The 23092-nt window shown below is 43.5% G+C and overlaps 1 protein-coding gene across 1 annotated transcript in view; it reads left to right on the top strand.

Moving 5' to 3' along the window:
• LOC145348169 (clathrin light chain A-like) overlaps positions 1–23092 on the top strand; it is a 51149-nt gene that overhangs the window by 9590 nt on the left and 18467 nt on the right. Inside the window, exons 2-3 of the mRNA XM_080196365.1 lie at positions 18034–18077; positions 21262–21373. Coding sequence (XP_080052491.1) covers positions 18034–18077; positions 21262–21373 — 156 coding nt within the window. The remainder of the gene's footprint in view (positions 1–18033; positions 18078–21261; positions 21374–23092) is intronic.

The raw sequence follows: 23092 nt of genomic DNA on the forward strand, positions 1-23092 counted from the left end.
AGTTCTAGATTCTCCCACAGAGGAAACATTCTCTCTACATCCACCTGTCAATGCCCCTCAGGACCTTGTATGCTTCATATATATCTTCTAAGCTCCAGTGAATACAAGTTTAATCTTTCCTCATAAGACAACTAAAACCATTTCTGGTATTTGTCTAGTTTTCTCTGAGTTAGGCTGCCATTAGTATTCTTGCATTATATTCCCATGCAGTAATTTGCAGTTGAAGCTCACCAACCTTACAACACTGATATTGATTAGTTAAACCCTTTTCAAGCAAATCAATAAAAATGTAAAGGCTGAGATAGAAATAGGTCCACAAAGGAATGAAGAAAATAATTCCACAGGTAGCAAAGAAAGATGGCATAAATATTAATAATTATTTTGCTTTGGTATTTACTAAGGAGATGGAACATGTTGACATGGCATTGAATAATGAGATGAATGATAAGTGTATTTAAAATAAAAAATAATGTATTAAATAAAGTAAACAAACACAAAGGGGATAAAACCCCTGATCCAGACAGATTGCAACTAAAAGAATTTAAAAAAGAACCTAAGGAAGTAATAGAAGAGGAATTGCTAATCATGTTTAATGACTAGTTGGAAAAATGTGTAGTGCTGGAGGACTGGGGGCTAATCATTGCAATTCTTAAATTGGGGGAAACAAATTGTCAGGGGAATTTATGGATCAGGCAGCTAACATTGGTGTTAGGAAAATAATGAAATCCCTCTGAAAGGAAAGACTGGACAAACATCTAGAAATGGATTTCAAAACAACAAGCTGATTGATTTTTTAAGAAGGTAACAGACAGAGTAGATTACGGCAATGTAATAGATAGAATATATCTGGATTCACAAAAGCCCTGCCATAGGGTGCTCCATAGTTGATTAATGAATAAATTCCAAGAATGTGGAGTCAGAGGATAAGTGGCAGAACATAAGAACATAAGAAATAGGAGCAGAAGTAGGCCATCTAGCCTTTCGAGCCTGCCCCGCCATTCAATAAGATCATGGCTGATCTGTCGTGGCTCAGTTCCACATTCCCGCCCTCTCCCCATAACCCTTAATCCCCTCGCTTATCAAAAACCCATCAACCCGCGTCTTAAAAATATTTAGCAAGGCAGCCTCCACCACTTCAACGGGCAGAGAATTCCAGAGATTCACCACCCTTTGAGTGAAGAAGTTCCTCCTCAACTCTGTTCTAAACCGCCCCCCCTTTATCTTGAGGCTGTGCCCTCTAGTCCTACTGTCCTTTCTGAGCGGGAAGAGTCTCTCCACCTCTATCCTATCCATCCCAATCATCATCTTGTACGTCTCAATGAGATCTCCCTTCATTCTTCTAAACTCTAATGAGTACAAGCCTAGTTTATTCAGCCTCTCCTCATAGCTCAACCCCCTCAACTCCGGTATCAGCCTAGTAAACCTCCTCTGCACTCCCTCCAAGGCCAAAATATCCTTGCGTAAGTGCGGCGACCAAAACTGCACACAGTACTCCAGCTGCAGCCTCACCAATGCCCTATACCCAGAATGCCCAATGCTATACCAATGCCCAGAATAGATTGCTAATTGGCTTCAAGGCAAAAAGCAGAGAGTGGGTGTAAAGTGTGGTTGTTCAGAGTGGTGGAAGGTGGGAAATGGTGTTCCTCAAGGATCATAGAAACATAAAAACTAGAAGCAGGAGTAGGCCATCTGGCCCTTTGAGCCATTTATTTTGATTATGGCTGAATTTCAAATTCAATATAGTGATTCCCCTTCCCCCGCTATCCCTTTAGCCCCTAGAGCTATATCTAATTTCTTCTTGAAATGACACAATGTTTTGGCCTCAATTACATTTGGTGGTAGTGAATTCCATACATTCCCCACCCTCTGGGTGAAGATAATTCTCCTTACCTCAGTTCTAAAAGGTTTACCCCTTATCCTCAAACTATGACCCCTAGTTCTGGACTCCCCCACCATTGGGAACATTCTTTCTGAATCTACCCTGTCTAACCCTGTTAGAACTTTATAAGTTTCTATGAGATCCCCTCTCACTCTTCTAACTCCAGTGAATGTAATCCTAACTGACTTAGTCTCTTCTCATATAACAGACTTGCCATCCCAGGAATCAGCCTGGTAAACCTTTGCTATATGCCCTCAATAGAAAGAACATCCATCCACAGATAAGAACACCGAAACTGCACACAATATTCCAGATGTGGCCTCACTTAGGCCCTATACAATTGCAGCACAACATCCCTATCTCTATGCTGAAATCCTCTCGCTATGAAGGCTAAAATACCACTTGTCTTCTTTACTGCCTGCTGAACCTGCACACTTACTTTCAGTGACGATGCAGGAGAACACTAAGGTCTCGCTGAGTATCCACCTCTCTCAATTTACACTCATTCCAGTAATAATCTGTCTTCCTATTATTGCTACCAAAGTGGACAAACTCACCTTTATCCACATTATACTGCACCTGCCATGCAGATGCCCACACACTCAGCCTGTCCAAATCACAATGAAGTATCTTTGCATCCTCTTCACAGCTCACCCTCCTACCCAACTTTGTATCACCTGCAAATTTGGAGATAATACATTCAGTTCCCTCTTCCAAGTCATTAATATATAATGTGAACAGTTGGGGTCCTAGCACAGATCCCTGTGGAACCCCACTAGTCACTGACTGCCAATCAGAAAGAGATCAGTGCTGGAATCATTGTTCACAATTTACATGAACCACGGTGGCACAGTGGTTAGGAGCAGCACAGTGGTTAGGGGTGGCATGGCACAGTGGTTAGAGATGGCACAGCAGTAGAGTGGTCAGGGGCAGTAGGTAGCACAGAGGTTAGTACTACTGCCTCACAGCACCAGGAAGCCAGGTTCAATTCCCGGCTTGGGTTACTGTCTGTGTGGAGTTTGCACATTCTCCCCGTGTCTGTGTGGGTTTCCTCCACGAGCTCTGGGTTTCCCCCACAGTCCAAAGATGTGCAGGTTAGGTTCATTGGCCATGCTAGATTGACCCTTAGAGTCAGGGGGATTAGCAGGGTAAATGTGTGGGGTTATGGGAATAGGGCCTGGGGCGATTATGGCCTGTACTGACTCAATGGGCCAAATGGCCTCATTCTGTACTGTAGGGATTCTATGATTTGGAATTTTGAATCAATAAACACAATTCAAGATTTGCAGATGACACTAAATTGGGGGCGAATAATCAATGCTGAGGAGGACCACAACAGATTACAGGAGGACCTTAATAAACAGGCAGAATGGGCAAATAATTGGCAAATGAAGTTAAACACAGTTCAGTGAGGTAATAAGTACATTTTGGTCAAAGGTATCAGGAAATCACTTGTTACTTGGAAGATGTGAGTCTGGATGGGAAAGAGGAACAAAGGAATCTTGGAGAACAAACACACCAATCATTAGAAGTTACTGCACAGGTTAGCAAAACAGTAAAATATCAAACCAAGCACTCGGTTTCATTTCCAGAGGAATGGAATGGAAAAGTAGGGATGTTAAACCTATATCAAAGCTTAGAGTCATAGAGGTTTACAGCATGGAAACACGCCCTTCGGCCCAACTTGACAATGCTGCCCTTATTTTTTTTAAAACCCCTAAGCTAATCCCAATCGCCTGCATTTGGCCCATATTCCTCTATACCCATCATACCCATGTAACTATCTAAATGCTTATTAAAAGATAAAATTATACCTGCCTCTACGACTATATCTGGCAGCTTGTTCCAGGCACTCACCGCCCTCTGTATGAAAAAATTGCCCATCTGGACACTTCTGTATCTCTCCATTCTCACCTTAAACCCATGCCCTCTAGTTTTAGACTCCCCTACCTTTTGGAAAAGATATTGACTGTCTACCTTGTCTGTGCCCCTCATTATTTTATAGACCTCTATCAGGTCACCCCTCAGCCTCCTACGCTCCAGAGAAAAAAGTCCCAGTCTATTCAGCCTCTCCTTATAACTCAATCCATCAAGTCCCGGTAGCATCCTAGTAAATCTTTTCTGCACGCTTTCTACTTTAATATTATCCTTTCTATATTAGGGTGACCAGAATTGCTCACAATATTCCAAGTGTGGCCTTATCAATGTCTTGTACAACTTTAACAAGACGTCCCAACTCCTGTGTTCAATGTTCTGACCGGTGAAACCAAGCATGCCGAATAAGAACATAACATAAGAACATAAGAAATAGGAGCAGGAGTAGGCCATCCAGCCCTTCGAGCCTGCCCCGCCATTCAATAAGATCATGGCTGATCTGTCGCTGCTCAGTTCCACTTTCCCGCCCTCTCCCCATAACCCTTAATCCCCTCTCCTATCAAAAAACCATCAACCAGCGTCTTAAAAATATTTAGCGAGGCAGCCTCCACCACTTCAACGGGCAGAGAATTCCAGAGATTCACCACCCTTTGAGTGAAGAAGTTCCTCCTCAACTCCATTCTAAACCGCCCCCCTTTTATCTTGAGGCTGTGCCCCCTAGTCCTACTGTCTTTTTTGAGCGGGAAGAGTCTTTCCACCTCTATCCTATCCATCCCATTCATCATCTTATACGTCTCAATGAGATCTCCCCTCGTTCTTCTAAACTCTAACGAGTACAAGCCTAGTTTATTCAGCCTCTCCTCATAGCTCAACCCCCTCAACTCCGGTATCAGCCTTGCCTTGCTCACCACTCTGTCCACCTGTGACTCCACTTTCAAGGAGTTATGAACATGTACCCCTATATCTCTTTGTTCTTTAACTCTGCCCAACGCCCTACCATTAACTTAGTAAGTCCTGTCCTGGTTCAATCTACCAAAATGCACCACCTTGCATTTGTCTAAATTAAACTCCATCTCCATCAGCCCACTGGTCCAATTGATCAAGATCCCACTGCAATTGGAGATGACCATGAGATTGGTGTCATCTGCAAACTTACTAACTATGTCCCCTATATTCTCATCCAAATCATTAATATAAATGACAAATAACAGTGGGCCCAGCACTGATCCCTGAGGTACACTGCTGGTCACAGGCCTCCAATTTGAAAAACAACTGTCTATAACCACCTTCTGTCAAAAAGCCGATTTTATAACCATTTAGATACCTCACCCTGGATCCCAGGAGATTTAACCTTATGTAACAACCTATCATGTGGTACCTTGTCAAAGGCCTTACTAAAGTCCATGTAGACAATATCAACTACACTGCCCTCATCTACCTTCTTGGTTAGCCCTTCAAAAAACTCATTTAAATTTGAGACATGCTTTTCTACGCATAAAGCCATGCTGACTGTCTCTAATCAGTCCTTGCATCTCTAAGTGCCTGTAGATCTTGTCTCTCAAAATACCTTCCAACAATTTACCCACCACAGATGTGAGTCTCACTGGCCTGTAGTTCCCAGGCTTTTCCCTGCAGCCCTTTTTAAACAAAGGCACAACATTTGCCACTCTCCAATCTTCAGGCACCTCACCTGTGACTATCGATGATTCAAATATCTTGGCTAGGGGACCCACGGTTTCCTCCCTAGCCTCCCACAGCATTCTGGGATATACCTCATCAGGTCCCGCAGATTTGTCTACCTTGATGCGCTTTAAGACTTCCAACACCACCTCCTCTGTAATATGTACACTCCTCAAGACATCAATATTTATTTCCCCAAGTTCCCTAATATCCATGCTTTTCTCAACAGTAAATACTGATGAGAAATATTCATTTAGGATCTCTCCCAGCTCTTGTGGATCCGCACACAGATGACCTTGTTGATCATTAAGAGGCCCGACTCTCTCCCTTGTTACTCTTTTGCCCTTTATGTATTTGTAGAAGCTCTTTGGATTCCCCTTTGCCTTATCTGCCAAAACAATCTCGTGTCCCGTTTTTGCTCTCCTGATTTCTCTCAACTCTACTCCTACAGCTCCTATACTCTTCAAGGGATTTACTTGCTCCCAGCTGCGTATGCATGTCACGTGTTTCTTTCTTCTTCTTGACCAGGGCCTCAATATCCCGAGTTATCCAGGGTTCCTGACTTCTGCCAGCCTTGCCCTTCACTCTAAGAGGAATGTGTTTACCCTGAATGCTGATTAACACACTTTTGAAAATATGCCACTTACCAGATGTCCCTTTGCCTTCCCACAGACTCCCCCAGTTAGGTTTTGAAAGTTCCTGCCTGATACCATCAAAATTGGCCTTGCCCCAATTTAGAATATTAATTTTTGAGCCAGACCTATCATTCTCCATAGCTATCTTAAAACTAATAGAATTATGGTCACTGGTCCCAAAGTGATCCCTCACTAACACTTTTGTCACCTGCCCTTCCTTATTTCCCAGGAGGAGGACAAGTTTTGCCCCCTCTCTAGTCGGGCCATCCACATACTGAATCAGAAATTCCTCCTGAATACAGTCAACAAATTTCTCTCCATCCAACCCTCTAATACTGTGCCTGTCCCAGTCAATGTTGGGCAAGTTAAAATCTCTGACTATTGCCACCCTATTTTTCTGGGGGCTATCTGTAATCTCCTTACATATTAGCTCCTCAATTTCCTGCTGACTATTTGGGGAACTGTAGCACAACCCTATCAAAGTGATTTCCCTCTTATTTCTCAGTTCTACCCATATAGACTCAGTGGCCGAACCCTCGGATATATCCCCTCAGTACAGCCGTGATGCTTTCCCTAATCAAAAGTGCAACTCCCCCTCCTCTCTTACCTCCTGTTCTATCTTTCCTATAGCATCTGTACCCTGGAACATTGAGCTGCCAGTCCTGTCCCTCCCTTAGCCATGTTTCAGTAATTGCTATAATATCCCAGTCCCACTTACCCATCAATGCCGAGTTCATCTGCCTGTCAGACCTCTTGCATTGAAATAAATGCAGTTTAATCTGGACTTCCCTTGCTCTCTGACTTGATTCTGTCTGATCTGTCTGGTACTAGGATTACTGACTCTGCCTTTACTAATTAATGTGCTCTCTTTAACTTCCGTGCTCTCCTCAAATTTCCCTTCTGACTCCCTACTGCTTTCACTCCCAAAGCTTGGTTAGAACTCTGTGTGCAGTTCCACATACTATATTAAAGAGAGGATATAGAGGCACTGGAGAGGGTGCAGAGAAGATTTACATGGACAGAATCAAAAATGCATGGTTTTACATATAGGAAAGGAATCAGAGATTGGGTTTGTATCTAATAGAAAAAGAATGCCAATCTAATGGAGGTCTTTAAGATGATAACAAGTTTTATAGAGTGGATGCAGAAAGAATGTTTCCACTTAATTGTGGGGAAGAGTGTCAGTAGAGGCTGCCAATATGATAGTCACCAAGAAATCCAATCGGAAATTCCGAAGGAACTCCTTTGCCCAGAGAGTGCTGAGAATGTGGGACTCACTCTCACAGGAAGTGGTTGAAGCAGGTAGTGTAGATGTATTTAAGGAGAAACTAGACAGACATTTGAGAGAGAAAGGAATAGAGAGTTAGGAGGGTAGATTTAAATGTGGGAAGATGGGAGAAGGTTCAGATGGAGCATAAACACTAACATGGACTGGTTGGGGCAAATGGCCTGTTCCTGTTGCTGCATATCCTAAATAATCCTATGCTTCTCCCAGTCCTTTGTACAACTTGTTTACTCTTCTTACTGCTGAATCTTGGTTCCCACTCCACTGCCAAGCTAATTTAAATCCTCCCCAACAGCACGAGCAAGCTGCCCATTCATCCCTGCTGTTTTTGTATTACACAAGTCCCCCGTCTCCCCCCCAGGCAGATCCCAAGAATGGAATACCCTCGTCCTGCACCATCTCTCCAGCCAGGCCTGTTACCTCTATACTCACTAGTGCATGGCATCAGGAATAAAGCAAAGACTATTGGTGGAGGATTGGTAATTGAAGTGAATAATGTAGACACATTTAAAGGAAAATTAAGCTAAGGATAGTATGAGATGGAAGGAGCATAAACAATGACAGCAGGAATAGATGACCTATTTCTGGCTTGTAAAATTCGGTGTGAGATTTCATTTGGTAAGGGTGAGAATGACAACAACCAGTTTGTGTCAGTAACCTGTATTACTAACGGATTAACTCATTTTCTGATGGATTACCTGGATTTTGTGTTTATTTTGTGATAAGTAAACAGTGACTGATTCAAGCTGCAACCTATTAGTGGAAACCCTTAAGATAGACTCAAAAGAGACGAAAGTTTGACATTTGTAATAAATTTCATGCAGTTTAATAAGCAGTTTTGTGTTTTTTCTTTCCTGTGGGCCCAAAGAGGCAGTAATTGAAAAAAATGAGGTTTCACAGAGTGTTGAGTAATGATAGTTCAATTAAACTGGTTTATTTTTAGCTCTGTTTAATGTGTTAAAATGGATTATCCTTTCTAATTCCAAATTACAACCTCCTGACAATAAATGGTGCTAATTTATATTGGGCCAGAATTTGTTGTCAAAATAATAGTGAGGCTAATAGCGCACGCCCTTAATTATACATAAATGCTAAAGCAGATTCAAGCAATGGATAGAGGTACCATTAAATAGTGAAATCCAGGTGCTGCTGTTTGTGTCATGCTGTCAATTGTTCATTTCATAAAAATGGCACCTCACTGTCTGGCTCACCATTGAATCAGCTGAAGCTGCTGTACTTGTGTGGTCAATAGGAATTAAATTAATAAATAAGAACATAAGAAATAGGAGCAGGAGTAGGCCATCTAGCCCCTCAAGCCTGCCCACCATTCAACAAGGTCATGGCTGATCTGAAGTGGCTCAGTTCCACTTTCCCACTTTCTCCCCATAACCCTTAATCCCCTTGCCTACCAAAAACCTATCTACCCGCGTCTTAAATATATTCAGCGAGGCAGCCTCCACCACTTCAACGGGCAGAGAATTCCAGAGATTCACCGCCCTTTGAGTGAAGAAGTTCCTCCTCAACTCCGATCTAAACCGCCCCCCCTTTATCTTGAGGCTGTGCCCTCTAGTCCTGCTATCCTTTCTAAGCGGGAAGAATCTCTCTACCTCTACCCTATCCATCCCCTTCATTATCTTATACGTCTCTATAAGATCCCCCCTCATCCTTCTAAACTCCAACAAGTACGACCCAGTCTATTTTGTCTCTTTTCATAGTCCAACCCCCTCATCTCCGGTATCAGCCTAGTGAACTTCCTCTGCGCTCCCTCCAAGGCCAAAATATCCTTGCGCAAGTGCGGCGACCAAAACTGCACACAGTACTCCAGCTGCGGCCTCACCAGTATCCTGTACAGTTGCAGCAAGACCTCCCTGCTTTTATATTCTATCCCCCTCGCTATGAAGGCCAGCATTCCATTCGCCTTCTTGATCACCTGCTGCACCTGCAGACTGGGTTTTTGCGACTCGTGCACAAGGACCCCCAGGTCCCTCTGCACCGTAGCATGCTGCAGCTTTTCGCCTTTTAAATAATAATCCCTCCTACTATTATTTCTGCCAAAGTGGATAACCTCACACTTGCTAACATTATTCTCCATCTGCCAGGTCCTCGCCCACTCACTCAGCCTACCCAGATCTCTCTGCAGACTTTCCACACCTTCCACGCAATTTGCTTTTCCACTCATCTTCGTGTCATCAGCAAATTTCGTCACCCTACACTCAGCCCCCTCATCCAGATCATTTATATAAATGGTAAACAGTTGAGGCCCCAGCACCGATCCCTGCGGCACTCCACTAGTCACCAACTGCCAAACAGAATAGCACCCATTCATACCGACTCTTTGCTTCCTATTAGACAGCCAATCCTCTATCCACGCTAACACCTTATCCCTAACTCCATGCACCCTTACCTTCTGTAGCAACCTTTTATGCAACACCTTATCAAACGCCTTTTGGAAATCTAGAAACACCACATCCACCGATTCCCCTCTCTCTACCGCACTAGTCACATCCTCATAGAAATCCAATAAATTCGTCAAACACGACTTCCCCTTAACGAATCCGTGCTACGTCTGCTCGATCAAACCGTTCTTTTCTAGGTGCCTCGCTATTTCTTCTTTGATGACGGATTCTAGCATTTTTCCAACTACAGATGTTAAACTAACCAGCCTATAATTCCCTGCCTCTTGTCTGCTACCTTTTTAAACAGCGGCGTAACATTAGCCGTTTTCTAATCTTCCGGCACTTCCCCGGAGTCCAGCGAATTTTGATAAATAATTACTAAATAATCACAGCATCAAGTCCTGCCCCCTCCAATTCTATCAAAGTATCACTTTAATGACCAACTTTTATGGTAATGAAATCTAATTATTAGAAGTGTAGGGTCTCATTCTTTCAGGATTTAATTATAGAATCCCTACAATGCGGAAGGAGCCCATTCTGTCCATCGAGTTTGCACTGACTACAATCCTATCCAGGCCCTATCCTCATACATTTACCCTAGCCAGTCCCCTCACACTAAGAGACAATTTAGCGTGGCCAATCTAACCTGCACATCTTTGGACTGTGGGAGGAAACCAGAGCACCCGGAGGAAACCCACGCAGACACAGGAGAACATGCAAACTCCACACAGACAGCGACTCAAGCCAGGAATCGAACCCAGATCCCTGGTGTTGTGAGGCAGCAGTGCTAACCACTGTGCCACTGTGCCATTGTGCCGCCCCTGGTTAGAAAAATAGAAAATCAGTGCCACAGAAATGAATCCAGAATATCTGATGCCTAATCCCATTTCCCTGTTGCTAAAAAATAATTTTTTTGTTGAAGATTTCCATCTTGCACTCACCAGGACATTTGACAAGAATACAAATCCAAGGGAGACAACAGATTGATACCTTGTGAGAAGGTAGTTGGCATGTGGACTCTGGTTGGAAGAGGTATCACCATGCCTATGCACCATTTGTTGGTGACTGATGGTTAAATGTCAAACCATGCTTGGGTGTTAAGCCAAGCATCTTAACTCTCATTAGTCGAGACATTACCCTGAGGAATGGACCAACAAATGGCTGTCACTTATTTTGTTTGTTTGAAACAGACGCAATGTGTGTATTTGTTTTCCCTGTCTTCAAAGAATGTACAATTAACGTTGAAGATATTAAAATGTAAAAATTTTAATGAAAACAAAGTATTAAACTTTTTTTCTCTTTTCTTCCAAACTATTCTTTCTTCCTGCCCTTCATTTCTCTTTTTGTAGATGATTTGATATTGATTTCAGCCACTTTAATTTACCCTTCCTGTTAATTTTACAATCCTTCCATCTGTTTTGTTGAGAAAGTACACAGTTACATCCCTATTCATTCAGGTCCCAAATGCCCTGCTTCACTTCCTCTGACATTATTAACTTAATGCTTATCAATGTTTTCAAAAGTTTCAGAAAATTAAAAAACTTCGACATGCAAGGACAAGCCTGACTAAAGGCAAATGCTGTTACATGGCCAGATAGAGAAAATTATAGCCTGTCATTTGCACTAATGTGAATTTCCTTGATGTGGAGATGCCGGTGATGGGCTGGGATAGGTACGGTAAGGAGTCTCACAACAGCAGGTTAAAGTCCAACAGGTTTATTTGGAGCTCTGAAAGCTCATGCTGCCAAATAAACCTGTTGGACTTTAACCTGCTGTTGTGAGACTCCTTACTGTGAATTTCCTTCTTATTGCAACACTGCACAGCATACAATGGATTTCCAACCTGGAATACCCCCGCCTTATTGTCCTTCAAGTGTCAGGTTGCCAAAACTCTCGGCCTACATCCTGATTGATAAAGTCCAGGATCTCCAATCTTTCCTATAATCTGAAGAAGAGTCAAATAGACTCAAAAATATAAATTTTCTGGAGATGCAGCCAGACCTGTTGAATTTTTCCAGCATTTTCTGTTTTTCTCTCCTGTGCCTTAGCTGCTTTGTTGACCTGTCCTGCCATCTTCAAAGATTTATGCGCAAATGACCCCAGGTCATGGAACCATCGAGGTTTACAGCATGGAAACAGGCCCTTCAGCCCAACTTGTCCATGCCAGCCAGTTTTTACCACTAAGCTAGCCCCAACTGCCCACATTTGGCCCATATCCCTTTATACCCATCTTACCCATGTAACTGTCTAAATGCTTTTTAAAAGACAAAATTGTACCCACCTCTACTACTATCTCTGGCAGCTTGTTCCAGACACTCACCACCCCCTGTGTAAAAAAAAAAAATTGTTCCTCTGGACACTTTTGTATCTCTCCCCTCTCACCTTAAACCAATGCCCTCTAGTTTTAGACTCCCCTACCTTCGAGAAAAAATGTTGACTATCTAGCTGATTTATGCCCCTCGTTATTTTATAGACCTCTATAAGATCACCCCTCAGCCTCCTATGCTCCAGGGAAAATAGTCCCAGTCTATCTAGCCTCTGCTTATAACTCAATCCATCAAGTCCCGATAGTAAATCTTTTCTGCGCTCTTTCTAGTTTAGTAATATCCTTTGTGTAATAGGGTGACCAGAACTGTACATAGTAATCTAAGTGTGGCATTATCAATGTCTTGTACAACTTCAGCAAGACATCCCAACTCCTGTATTCAAAGTTCTGACCAATGAAACCAAGCATTCCAAAAGCTTTCTTCACCACCCTGTTCCATAGCTCTCCCAAACGCCCTACCATTAACTGAGTAAGTCCTGCCCTGGTTCAATCTACCAAAATGCATTATCTTGCATTCATCTAAACTAAGTTCCATCTGCCATTCGTCAGCCCACTGGCCCAATTGATCAAGATCCCATTGCAATTGAAGATAACTTTCTTCACTGTCCACTATGCCACCAATCTCAGTGTCATCTACAAACTTACTAAACATGACTGCTAAATTCTCATCCAAATCATTAATATAAATGACAAATAACAGTGGGCCCAGCACTGATCCCTGAGGCACACCATTCTCTACAACCACCCTCTGGCTTTTGTCAAGAAGCCAATTTTGTATCCAATTACTACTTCACCCTGAATCCCGTGAGATTTAGTCTGATGCAACAAGCTACCATGCAGTACCCTGTCAAAGGCCTTGCTAAAGTCCATGCAGACAATGTCGGCTGCACTGCCCTCATCTACCTTCTTGGTTACCCCTTCAAAAAACTCAATCAAATTTGTGAAACATGATTTTCCATTCACAAAGCCATGCTGACTGTCCCTAATCAGTTCTTGCTTCTCTAGTTGCCTATAGATCCTGTCTCTCAGAATACCTTCTCACAAATTACCCACTACAAACATTAAGCTCACTGGCCTGTAGTTCCCAGGCTTTTCCCTGCAGCCCTTTTTAAACAAAGACACAACATTTGTTGCTGTCCAGTCTTCAGGCACCTCACCCATGACAGTTGATGATTGAAATATCTTTGCTAGGGGTCCCACAATTTCTTTCCTAGCCTCTCACAACTTCCTGGGATGCACTTCATCAGGTCCAGGGATTTATCTGCCTGGGTGAATTTTAAGACTTGTAGCATCACCTCCTCCGTAATATGTACACTCCTCAAGACATCACTATTTATTTCCCCAAGTTTCCTAACATCCATGCCTTTCTCAACAGTAAATACTGATGAGAAATATTCATTTAGGATCTCTCCCATCTCTTGTGGATCCGCACACAGATGACCTTGTTGATCCTTAAGAGGCCCGACTCTCTCCTGTGTTACTCTTTTGCCCTTTATGTTTTTGTAGGAGCTCTTTGGATTCTCCTTTGCCTTATCTGCCAAAACAATCTCATGTCCCCTTTTTGCCCTCCTGATTTCTCTCTTAACTCTACTCTGACACCTCTATACTCTTCAAGGGATCTACTTGATCCCAGCTGCCTTTATTTGTCAAATGCCTCCTTCTTCTTGACCAGGGCCTCAATATCCTAAATCATCCAGGGTTCCCTATTTTGACCAGCCTTGCCCTTCACTCTAAGAGGAATGTGCTCATCCTGAACCCTGGTTAATCCACTTTTGAAAATGTTCCATTTACCAGACATCCTTTTGCCTTCCCACAGACTCCCCCAATTAAGTTTTGAAAGTTCCTGCCTGATATCATCAAAATTGGCCTTGCCCCAATTTAGAATTTTAACTTCTGGGACAGACCTATCATTCTCCTTAGCTATCTTAAAACTAACAGAATTATGGTCACTGGTCCCAAAGTGATCCCTCACTAATGCTTCTGTCACCTCCCCTTCCTTATTTCCCAAAAGAAGGTCAAGTTTTGCCCCCTCTCTAGTCGGGCCATCCACATACTGAATGAGAAATTCCCCCTGAATACAGTCAACAAATTTCTCTCCATCCAACCCTCTAATACTATGGCTGTCCCAGTCAATGTTGGGAAAGTTAAAATCTCCAACTATTACCACCCTGTTTTTCTTGGAGCTATTTGTAATCTCCTTACATATTTGTTCCTTAATTTCCCTCTGACTATTTGGGGGCCTATAGTACAACCCTATCAAAGTGATTTCCCTCTTCTTATTTTGCAGTTCTACCCATATAGACTCAGTGGGTGAACTCTCAGATATATCCCCTCTCAGTACTGCTGTGATGTTTTCCCTAATCAAAAGTGCAACTTCCCTCCTCTCTTACCTCCTGTTCTCTCTTTCCTATAGCATCTGTACCCTGGAACATTGAGCTGCCAGTCCCTCCCTTAACCACGTTTCAGTAATAGCTATAATATCCCTGTCCCACGTACCCATCCATGCCCACCTGATGGACAAGAGTTCATCTTATCCATCAGGCCTGTTGCACTGAAATAAATGCAGTTTAATCTGGACTTCCCTTGCTCTCTGCCCTGCTCTTGCCTGACCTGTCTAATACTAGGATTACTGACACTGCCTTTACTACTTAATGTGTTCTCTTTAACTTCTGTACTGCCCTTAATCTCCTCTTCTGTCTCCTTACTGCTTTGAATCTCTGTCTTCTAGCACCCACTTTTAAAGTGTACCATTTAGCACTTATTGACGGCAATTCTCAGGGGAAAAAGTGTTTTCTGCTGGTGCTGGTTGGGCCTCCCAGGTGGGATTCACCCACCATTAATATGTAAGAATATGCATAATGGGAGGCATGCCAGCCAGCTTGCCTTCAACGATATCAGGGCACCCTTAAAAAGTGTCTGCAGCTGCAGGAACCTCAAAAGCAGCTGGCTGCTTTTCAGTTCCTCTTTTGTGTAAACATTTGCTGTTAGGACAATGGGGGAAGGGGATACGTGAGATGCATTCAGCCAAGAAGGAAAAAAATCAACAAACAAAGTTGACTACATGCTGTCTAAAAACCATTAAGCTGTCAATCAAAAGAGTGCTAGAAGGATTGTACAGAAACTGAATAGAAACCAGGCTTTTCAAAGAGTCTGAAGGGATTTCAAAGGTTTTCAGCTTTCGATGAAGGCTCAGAGATTTTAAATAAATGCAATGTTAAAAGAATGGGGCTAAGTGAGCAGATATGAAGAAGAGAATTCACCCCACGTAAAACTGACTGACTTGAAAGCGGACTTCTCACACTGCAAGAGAAAGAGGATTCCCTTCTTGAGGGAGAGTGCTGCTGTGATTTGGAAACCTGCCACATGTCTGGGGGCATGGAGATTAAAGTGACCAGGCCACTTCAAAGGTTTCACAGTCCACAAACCAGAATATAGACTTTGATCACAGAGCTGTCTGAAATCACCATGGTAGGAGTGTCACAATGATGGGAACGTACTACAGACCTTCCAACGGCCTGTGGGAAATAGAGGAGCAGATGTGTAGTCAGATACTGAAAAGGTGTGAAAAAAGCAGGGTAGTTGTTTTGGGTGGCTTTAACTTCCCCCATATTGACTGGGACTCCCTTATAGCCAGCGGCTTGAATGGAGAGCAATTTGTTAGATGTGTCCAGGAGGGCTTTTTGATACCAGATGTTGACAATCCAACAGGGAGGGGGCCATGTTAGACTTGGTATTGATGAATGAGTGGGACCAAGTGATCGATGTTTCCGTGGGGGAGCATTTTGGGCTCAGCGACCATAATTCCATAACATTTTGGGTAGTCATGGATAAGACATAATATCATCATAAAAATAAGACAAGAGTGACCCCCAGTGAGGGTGTTTAATTGAGCGAGGGCCAATTACATCCAAATTAGACAGGAACTGGGGATTGTGGATTGGGAGGGGGTATTTGAGGGCAAATCCATATATAACATGGAAGGCTTTTAAAGGCTGATTGATTGAAGTGCAGGACAGGCATATCCCTGCAAAAATAAGGGATAGAAATGGCAGGATTTGGGAACTATGGATGACAAGGGAAACTATAAGCTTAGTCAAAAAGGAAAAGGAAGCACACAATAGATCTAGGCATCTAAAAGCTGACAAAGCCTTTGAGGCGTTTAGTGAAAGTAGGAATTAGGAGGGCTGAAAAAGGCCATTAATGCCTTTAACAAACAGGATCAAGGAGAATCCCAAGGCTTTTTATGCACACATTAGCAGTAAGAGGGTAGCAAGAGAAAGAATAGGCCCACTCAAGGACATCCAAGGGAAATTATGTGTGGAACTACAGGAAGTGTGTGAGATCCTTAATGAGTACATTATATCAGTATTCACCAAGGATAAGGACATGACGGATGTTGAGGTCAGGGATGGGTGTGTGAACGCTCAAGAGAATGTCAATATATCGAAGGATCCTAAATTGCATTAAAGTAGACAAGTCCCCAGGGCCAGATGGGATCAATCCCAGATTACTGTGGGAGGCAAGGGAAGGAATAGCTAGGGTTTAACAGATATCTTCACATCTACTTTGACCACAGGCGACGTTCCAGAGGACTGGAGAATAGCCAATGTTGTTTCCTTGTTTAAGAAAGGAAACGGGTAAACCTGGAAATTATAGGCCGGTGAGCCTGACAGTGTGGGGAATCTTTTGGAGAAGATATTGAAGGACAGGATATATGCGCAGTTGGAAGAAAATGGACTAGTTAGTGATGGGCAGCATGGCAACAGTACGGGGAAGGGCATGTCCCACCAACTTGATTGAGTTTTTTGAGGTGACAGAGATAATTGTGAGGGAAAGGTTGTGGATGTAGTTTATGTGGACTTTAGTAAGTGTTTGACAAGTCCCACATGGCAGACTGCTACAAAAACTAAAATCACATGGGATTCGAGGTGGGCTCGATGGATATAGAAGTGGCTTGATTATAGAAGACAGAATGTAGTGCTGGAAGACTGTTTTTTAGAATGGAGATCTGTAGCTAGTGGTGTTCTGCAGGGATCAGTGCTGGGATCTCTGTTGTTTATAGTATACATATAAATGATCTGGAGGAAAATGTGGGTGATCCCAGGGTGGAAGTATCAATTACAAGGGGCTACAGGTTCAAGATGAGAGGGGGAAAGATTAAGGGAGATGTGCGGGAGAAATTTTTCATGGAGAGAGTGGTGGGTGCCTGGAAAGAACTGCCAGACTATCTGGTGGAAGGAGACACGTTAGCAACATTTAAGAGATATCTGGATTAATAGGGACAGAATAGACGGATATGGACCGAGTAAGGACAGAAGGTTTTTTTGTTTGGTTTAGTTAGGACATCAGGATTGGCACAGGCTTGGAGGGCTAAAGGGCCTATTCCTGTGCTGTACTTTTCTTTGCTCTTTGAGTGATCTTCAGGTTTCCCACAGTTAGAAAGGGCAGTCCACCCATTAGACCCCTCCATCCTGAGGGAGAATGCTGATGTCAGTCCCTTGCCCTGAACCCACCCAACCCCTAAGTCCTTTTGGGGACCCTACCTTAACAATGGCCTGGGCCTCTGGATTACAATTCTTATGACATTACTACTATGCCCCCATATCCCCATTTGTGCTTTATCAGTCCACGTTTGTACAAGTGTTTGTTTACCACAGTGGTGAGTGCTGCTACCTCACAGTGCCAGGGTTCTGGGTGACTGTGTGGAATTTGCATGTTCTCCCCATGTCTGCATGAGGCAGCAGTGCAAACTATTGTGCCTGCCTGTGTATGGCTACATCAGTATGAGCTTGCGACTCCTGGGGTGAGTACACTTCACTCATTAGGTTTAAGTAAAACTGTTTTTGTGCATCTTTCAAACACAAAGCAGTGAAGGCAGTGTGAATGGCTGCAGCTATTCTTTATCCATCAGTGGTACGTCCTTATTAACACTCTGATGGTCCTGTTGCTCTTTTCAGAGGTAACTGATGAACTGGATGCTGTTAATGGAGACTCATGTCAGGTATGTTGCAGTTTGCTGTAACCTTGTGTTTTTTAATCCCTGTGAGACTTGTCAGAAGAATGTGGTGGGAGTGTGTGAGCTGTCCCTAGACCTTGATGCACACAGCACAATTTCAACACTTGCCGATGACATGAACTTGGAAGGAATTGTGAGGAGAATGTGTTAAATTTCAAAAGAACACAGACAGGTTGGAGGAATTAGCAGACAAATGGCAGATGGCATTTAATACAGAGAAGTGTGAAGTGATTCATTTTGGTAGGAAGAATGTGCTGAGACAATATAAAACAAAGGGTACAATTCTAAAGTAGAAGCAGAGGAACCCGGGGGTGTAAGTGTACAAATCACTGAAGGTAGCTGGACAGGTTGAGTGAATGGTTAGGGATCTGGGCTCTCAAACCAGTTGGTAAGATCAAGGCAGATCTTTAATACCATTTACCAGATCAATCACCAAATCACTTGGTATTTTTTACAATATCATATGACTTGTAGCATAAACCAACCCAAAGGTCAGGTATCAACTAAAAAATGTGGTCTATAACACCAGTCCTCAGCTTGGTCTGTTGCCCCTTGTGTTCCTTCTTTACGGTGACAACCCAAACCCATACCAAGCTTTTCACCTGAGATATTGTGCCTCCATTATCTACCCCCAAACCCCCAGCTTCTGCACTGAACAATTTCTCACATGCACTATTCTGATGCAACTGGGCTTCTTGTCCCAGTGAACGGGGTACTTAGACCCAGTCTACCAGAAACAGTCAAATGAGAAGAAGCAAGAAATTAGAGTCAGTAGCATCTGTTTTTAGGCTCACTGAGTGCCTTTAGGATTCCACAGGTTTGTCCAGACACATGCACATATTAATGACCAGAATCCTGGCGGATGCCATCTTGGTGCATGCAATGAATAATCAGTGGAAGTATCAGAGAGGTCAGTCAGTATACAATATGGATTTGATCCTAACACTACCACTTTGGAACTCAAAGCTCCAGATAATGTGCTGTGTTAACCTCACACAACAGAACATGCACTCAGTAAGAGGAAGAATCCACGCACCCACACCCTATCCGACTCTGAAGTATTTACAGTGATTGCAGACTGTAGCTCAGTTGCTGGTTGATTTCCTTTTTAATTCTTTTATGGGACGTGGGCATCACTGACGAGGCTGGGATTTGTTGCCCTGGAAGATGAGTAGCTCTCCTTCCCATTTCAGAGCGCACTTGCTGTGGGTCTGAAGTCACATTTGGCCAGACTGGGTAAGAACGGCAGATTTTTTTTCCCTAAGGACATTTGTGAACCAAGTGTTTTTTTACAATAATTGATGATAGTTTTATTGAGAATATCCATTAATTCCAGATTGATTGATTGAATTTAAATTCCACCAGCTGTCGTGGTGGGATTTGAACCCATGTCCCTCAGAGCTTTAACCTGGGCCTCTGGATTACTAATTACTGCTATGGCGCTGTTACATTCTGGCAAGTTTCATTATTTACATCGATTAGCTTCCTTCTGTAACCTGACCTATCAAAGTGTGTCTGTGACCTTGTCCTCTGGTGGGCAATGTTATCCTTGTTCCCATCCTGGCTGCGATGTAGGTGTATTTATTGTCTCACCACATTCACAAATGATCTTTAACCTATCCACAGTGCACAGTGTCAGTCTGAGAGCTGGTGGAAGCGATTGTGAAATGAATTGACACTGTGGCTCCATCATCACTATCTTCTTGCTGTTCCTTGCTTCGCTTGATACCATAGAATCCTACCTTGCAGAAGGAGGCCATTTGGCCCATTAGATCTGTACCGACTCTCCGGAAGAGCATTTTACTCAGGCCCACCTCCCCATTCTATCCCCATATATTTATTATGGCCAATCACCTAACCTACACATCTTTGGACTGTAGGAGGAAATTGAAGCATCCAGAGGAAACACACTTCTTGAGTTTCTGGAAAGAGAACAAAATAAGGGTAATAAAAACAGGAACTGCTGGAGGAACTCAGCGGGTCTGTGGTGTAAGGGTAAGGTTGTGGTTAGGAGAGGAGGGTAAAGTAAAAAGTGCATGTTTACATTGTCTGCAGCTTGTAAATTAACAGAGTGTGGGAAGAGGAGAAAGTGGGGTGTGAGAAGGAGCATTAGCATCTTCAATACTTTCAGCTCGCCTCAGCAATTCTAATAACACCCAGCACTGACATCTCCATGGGGATTAGAACACGCAGCTACACCTCTTTTCCCTCCTTTTGGTTGCATCACCTTGCCCTGAGAGAGAGATGGAAGTGTATCAGTGATTGGTGCAATATGTTTGGGTCATGTGGCCCTCATGGTCGATTAGGTGGCAGTACGTTCAGACGCTGAAATGTGGATGTGAGACTTGCAGCAGTGTTAAATGTGTGAGAGGGAGAGGAAGCATCTGCTGGCCAGCTGTGAGCATTGATTGACAGAGATTGTTAGTTGATAAGTAATGGCTGGGATTACTAAAGCACTTGTTCAGATGTGATATTTGAAGATACCATTTGTGTAAGATCCTTGAACTTCTTGCAGCACTACACGTGTGTGTGTGTGTGTGTGTGTGTGTGTGTGTGTGGAGAGGGTGGGGGAGAGGGCCAGCGTTGCGGGGGTCACGGGGCTGGCCTGCAATTGGGAGGGCCACTGTTTGTGTGCCAATCTCAGCGCTGACAGATGGGCACGTATACAGTGGCCTTCTCAGCAGGAATAGGTCCCGTTTTTAGGTGTGAATCATGCTAGTGACTTCTGCAGTGCACAGAGTGTGGGAGATTCATTTTGAAACCCCCACTGAAAAAAACAGCGTGATTTACTCCTGTTTTTATGCAAATTTGACACTTAGAATTTTTTGGAGAATCGCCCCCATAGATCCAACTGTGATTGGAACAGACCGAGCAGCACAAAGAGGTGGTGTGGCCTGAATTATATTGAGTGAATGTAGAGTAATGAGGGCATTGAGATCCCCTCACGCCTGTTTGTAGCCCATTAGAATCCCAATTTGTGGCTTTCCTGGAGCAGTCTCAGGGCAATCAACGCTGGAAAAATTCCTGAGTCCGTTAGAACCTAATCCAGTAGCAAACCACTGCTTCCCAGCCCTGGGAATCTCACAGCCAGTCTATTTGCTTGCTAATTAACATAAATAATTTTTGTTGAAATCAACTGATCCAGCTTTTAAAATCCCTCTTTTGGCAGGAGAATGGTGCTGATGCATATTCAGCTATTTCACAAGCAGACCAGTTACACCAAGAACCTGACAGTATCCGCAGATGGAGAGAAGAGCAAATAAAACACTTGGCAGAGCTGGGTAAGCAATCCATAATCACCTAGGGAATTTGGGTGAAATGGGCAGACACGTGGCAGCGGAAATTTAACAGAAAAGTGTGAAATGATTCATTGTGAAGGAAAGAATGAAGGAAGTCAGTATAAATTGTTCCAATTCTGAGGGTGCAGGAACAGAGAGACCAGCGAGGGGACCCACACATCACTGAAGGGGGAGAAACAAGTCGAGAAGGTAATTAAAAAATCCGATTCCTGGATTTATAAATAGAGGCTTCTAGGAAATTACACCAAACTTTTATGAATCAGCTGGAATAGTATGTCCAATTCTGGGACCACATGAACATAGAACATGGAACATTACAGCGCAGAACAGGCCCTTCGGCCCACGATGTTGCGCCGACCAGCTTTCAAAAAAAAACAACACTAACCCACTAATCTAAACCAATCCCATTTCGTCCATAAACCTATCCACAGATCTCTTAAACGCCCCCAAACTAGGCGCATTTACAACTGCAGCAGGCAGGGCATTCCAATCCCTCACCACCCTCTGGGTAAAGAACCTACCCCTGACATCCGTCCTATAACTACCCCCCCTTAATTTAAAGTCGTGCCCCCTCGTGCTAGCTTTCTCCATCCTAGGAAAAAGGCTATCACTATCTACCCTGTCTAAACCTCTAATCATCTTATATGTTTCAATAAGGTCCCCTCTTAGCCGCCTTCTTTCAAGCGAAAACAACCCCAAATCTCTCAGTCTCTCCTCATAGGATCTCCCCTCCATACCAGGCAACATCCTGGTAAACCTCCTCTGCACCCTCTCCAAAGCCTCTACATCCTTCCTGTAATGTGGGGACCAGAACTGCACACAATACTCCAAGTGCGGCCGCACCAGAGTTGTGTACAGTTGCATCATGACGCTGCGACTCCTAAATTCAATCCCCCTACCAATAAACGCCAAGACACCGTATGCCTTCTTAACAACCTTATCTACTTGATTCCCAACTTTCAGGGATCTATGTACACATACACCTAGATCCCTCTGCTCCTCCACACTATTCAAAGTCCTCCCGTTAGCCCTATACTCAACACATCTGTTATTCCTACCGAAATGAATTACCTCACACTTCTCCACATTAAACTCCATCCGCCACCTCTCGGCCCAGCTCTGCAACCTTTCTAAGTCACCCTGCAAACTATGACACCCTTCCTCACAATCTACCACACCTCCGACTTTGGTGTCATCAGCAAACTTACTAATCCACCCAACTATACCCTCATCCAGATCATTAATAAAAATTACAAACAGCAGTGGCCCCAAAACAGATCCCTGAGGCACACCACTCGTAACCGAACTCCATGACGAATATTTACCATCAACCACCACCCTCTGTCTCCTATCTGCTAGCCAATTCCTGATCCAATTCCCTAGATTACCCTCAATCCCATACATCTGCATTTTCTGCAGAAGCCTACCATGGTGAACCTTATCAAACGCCTTACTAAAATCCATATACACCACGTCAACTGCCTTACCCCTATCCACCTCTTTGGTCACTTTCTCAAAGAACTCGATAAGGTTAGTAAGGCACGACCTACCCGCTACAAAACCATGCTGACTGTCTCTAATCAATTCATTACTCTCCAAATAACTATAAATCCTGTCTCTAATAATCCTTTCCAAAACCTTACCCACCGGTAGACTCACCATTATAGACTCACCGGTCTATAATTCCCAGGGAAGTCTCTT

The sequence above is a fragment of the Carcharhinus amblyrhynchos genome, chromosome 1 (genome assembly GCF_965287045.1).
Source record: "Carcharhinus amblyrhynchos chromosome 1, sCarAmb.v2.hapA, whole genome shotgun sequence".
NCBI lineage: Eukaryota > Metazoa > Chordata > Chondrichthyes > Carcharhiniformes > Carcharhinidae > Carcharhinus > Carcharhinus amblyrhynchos.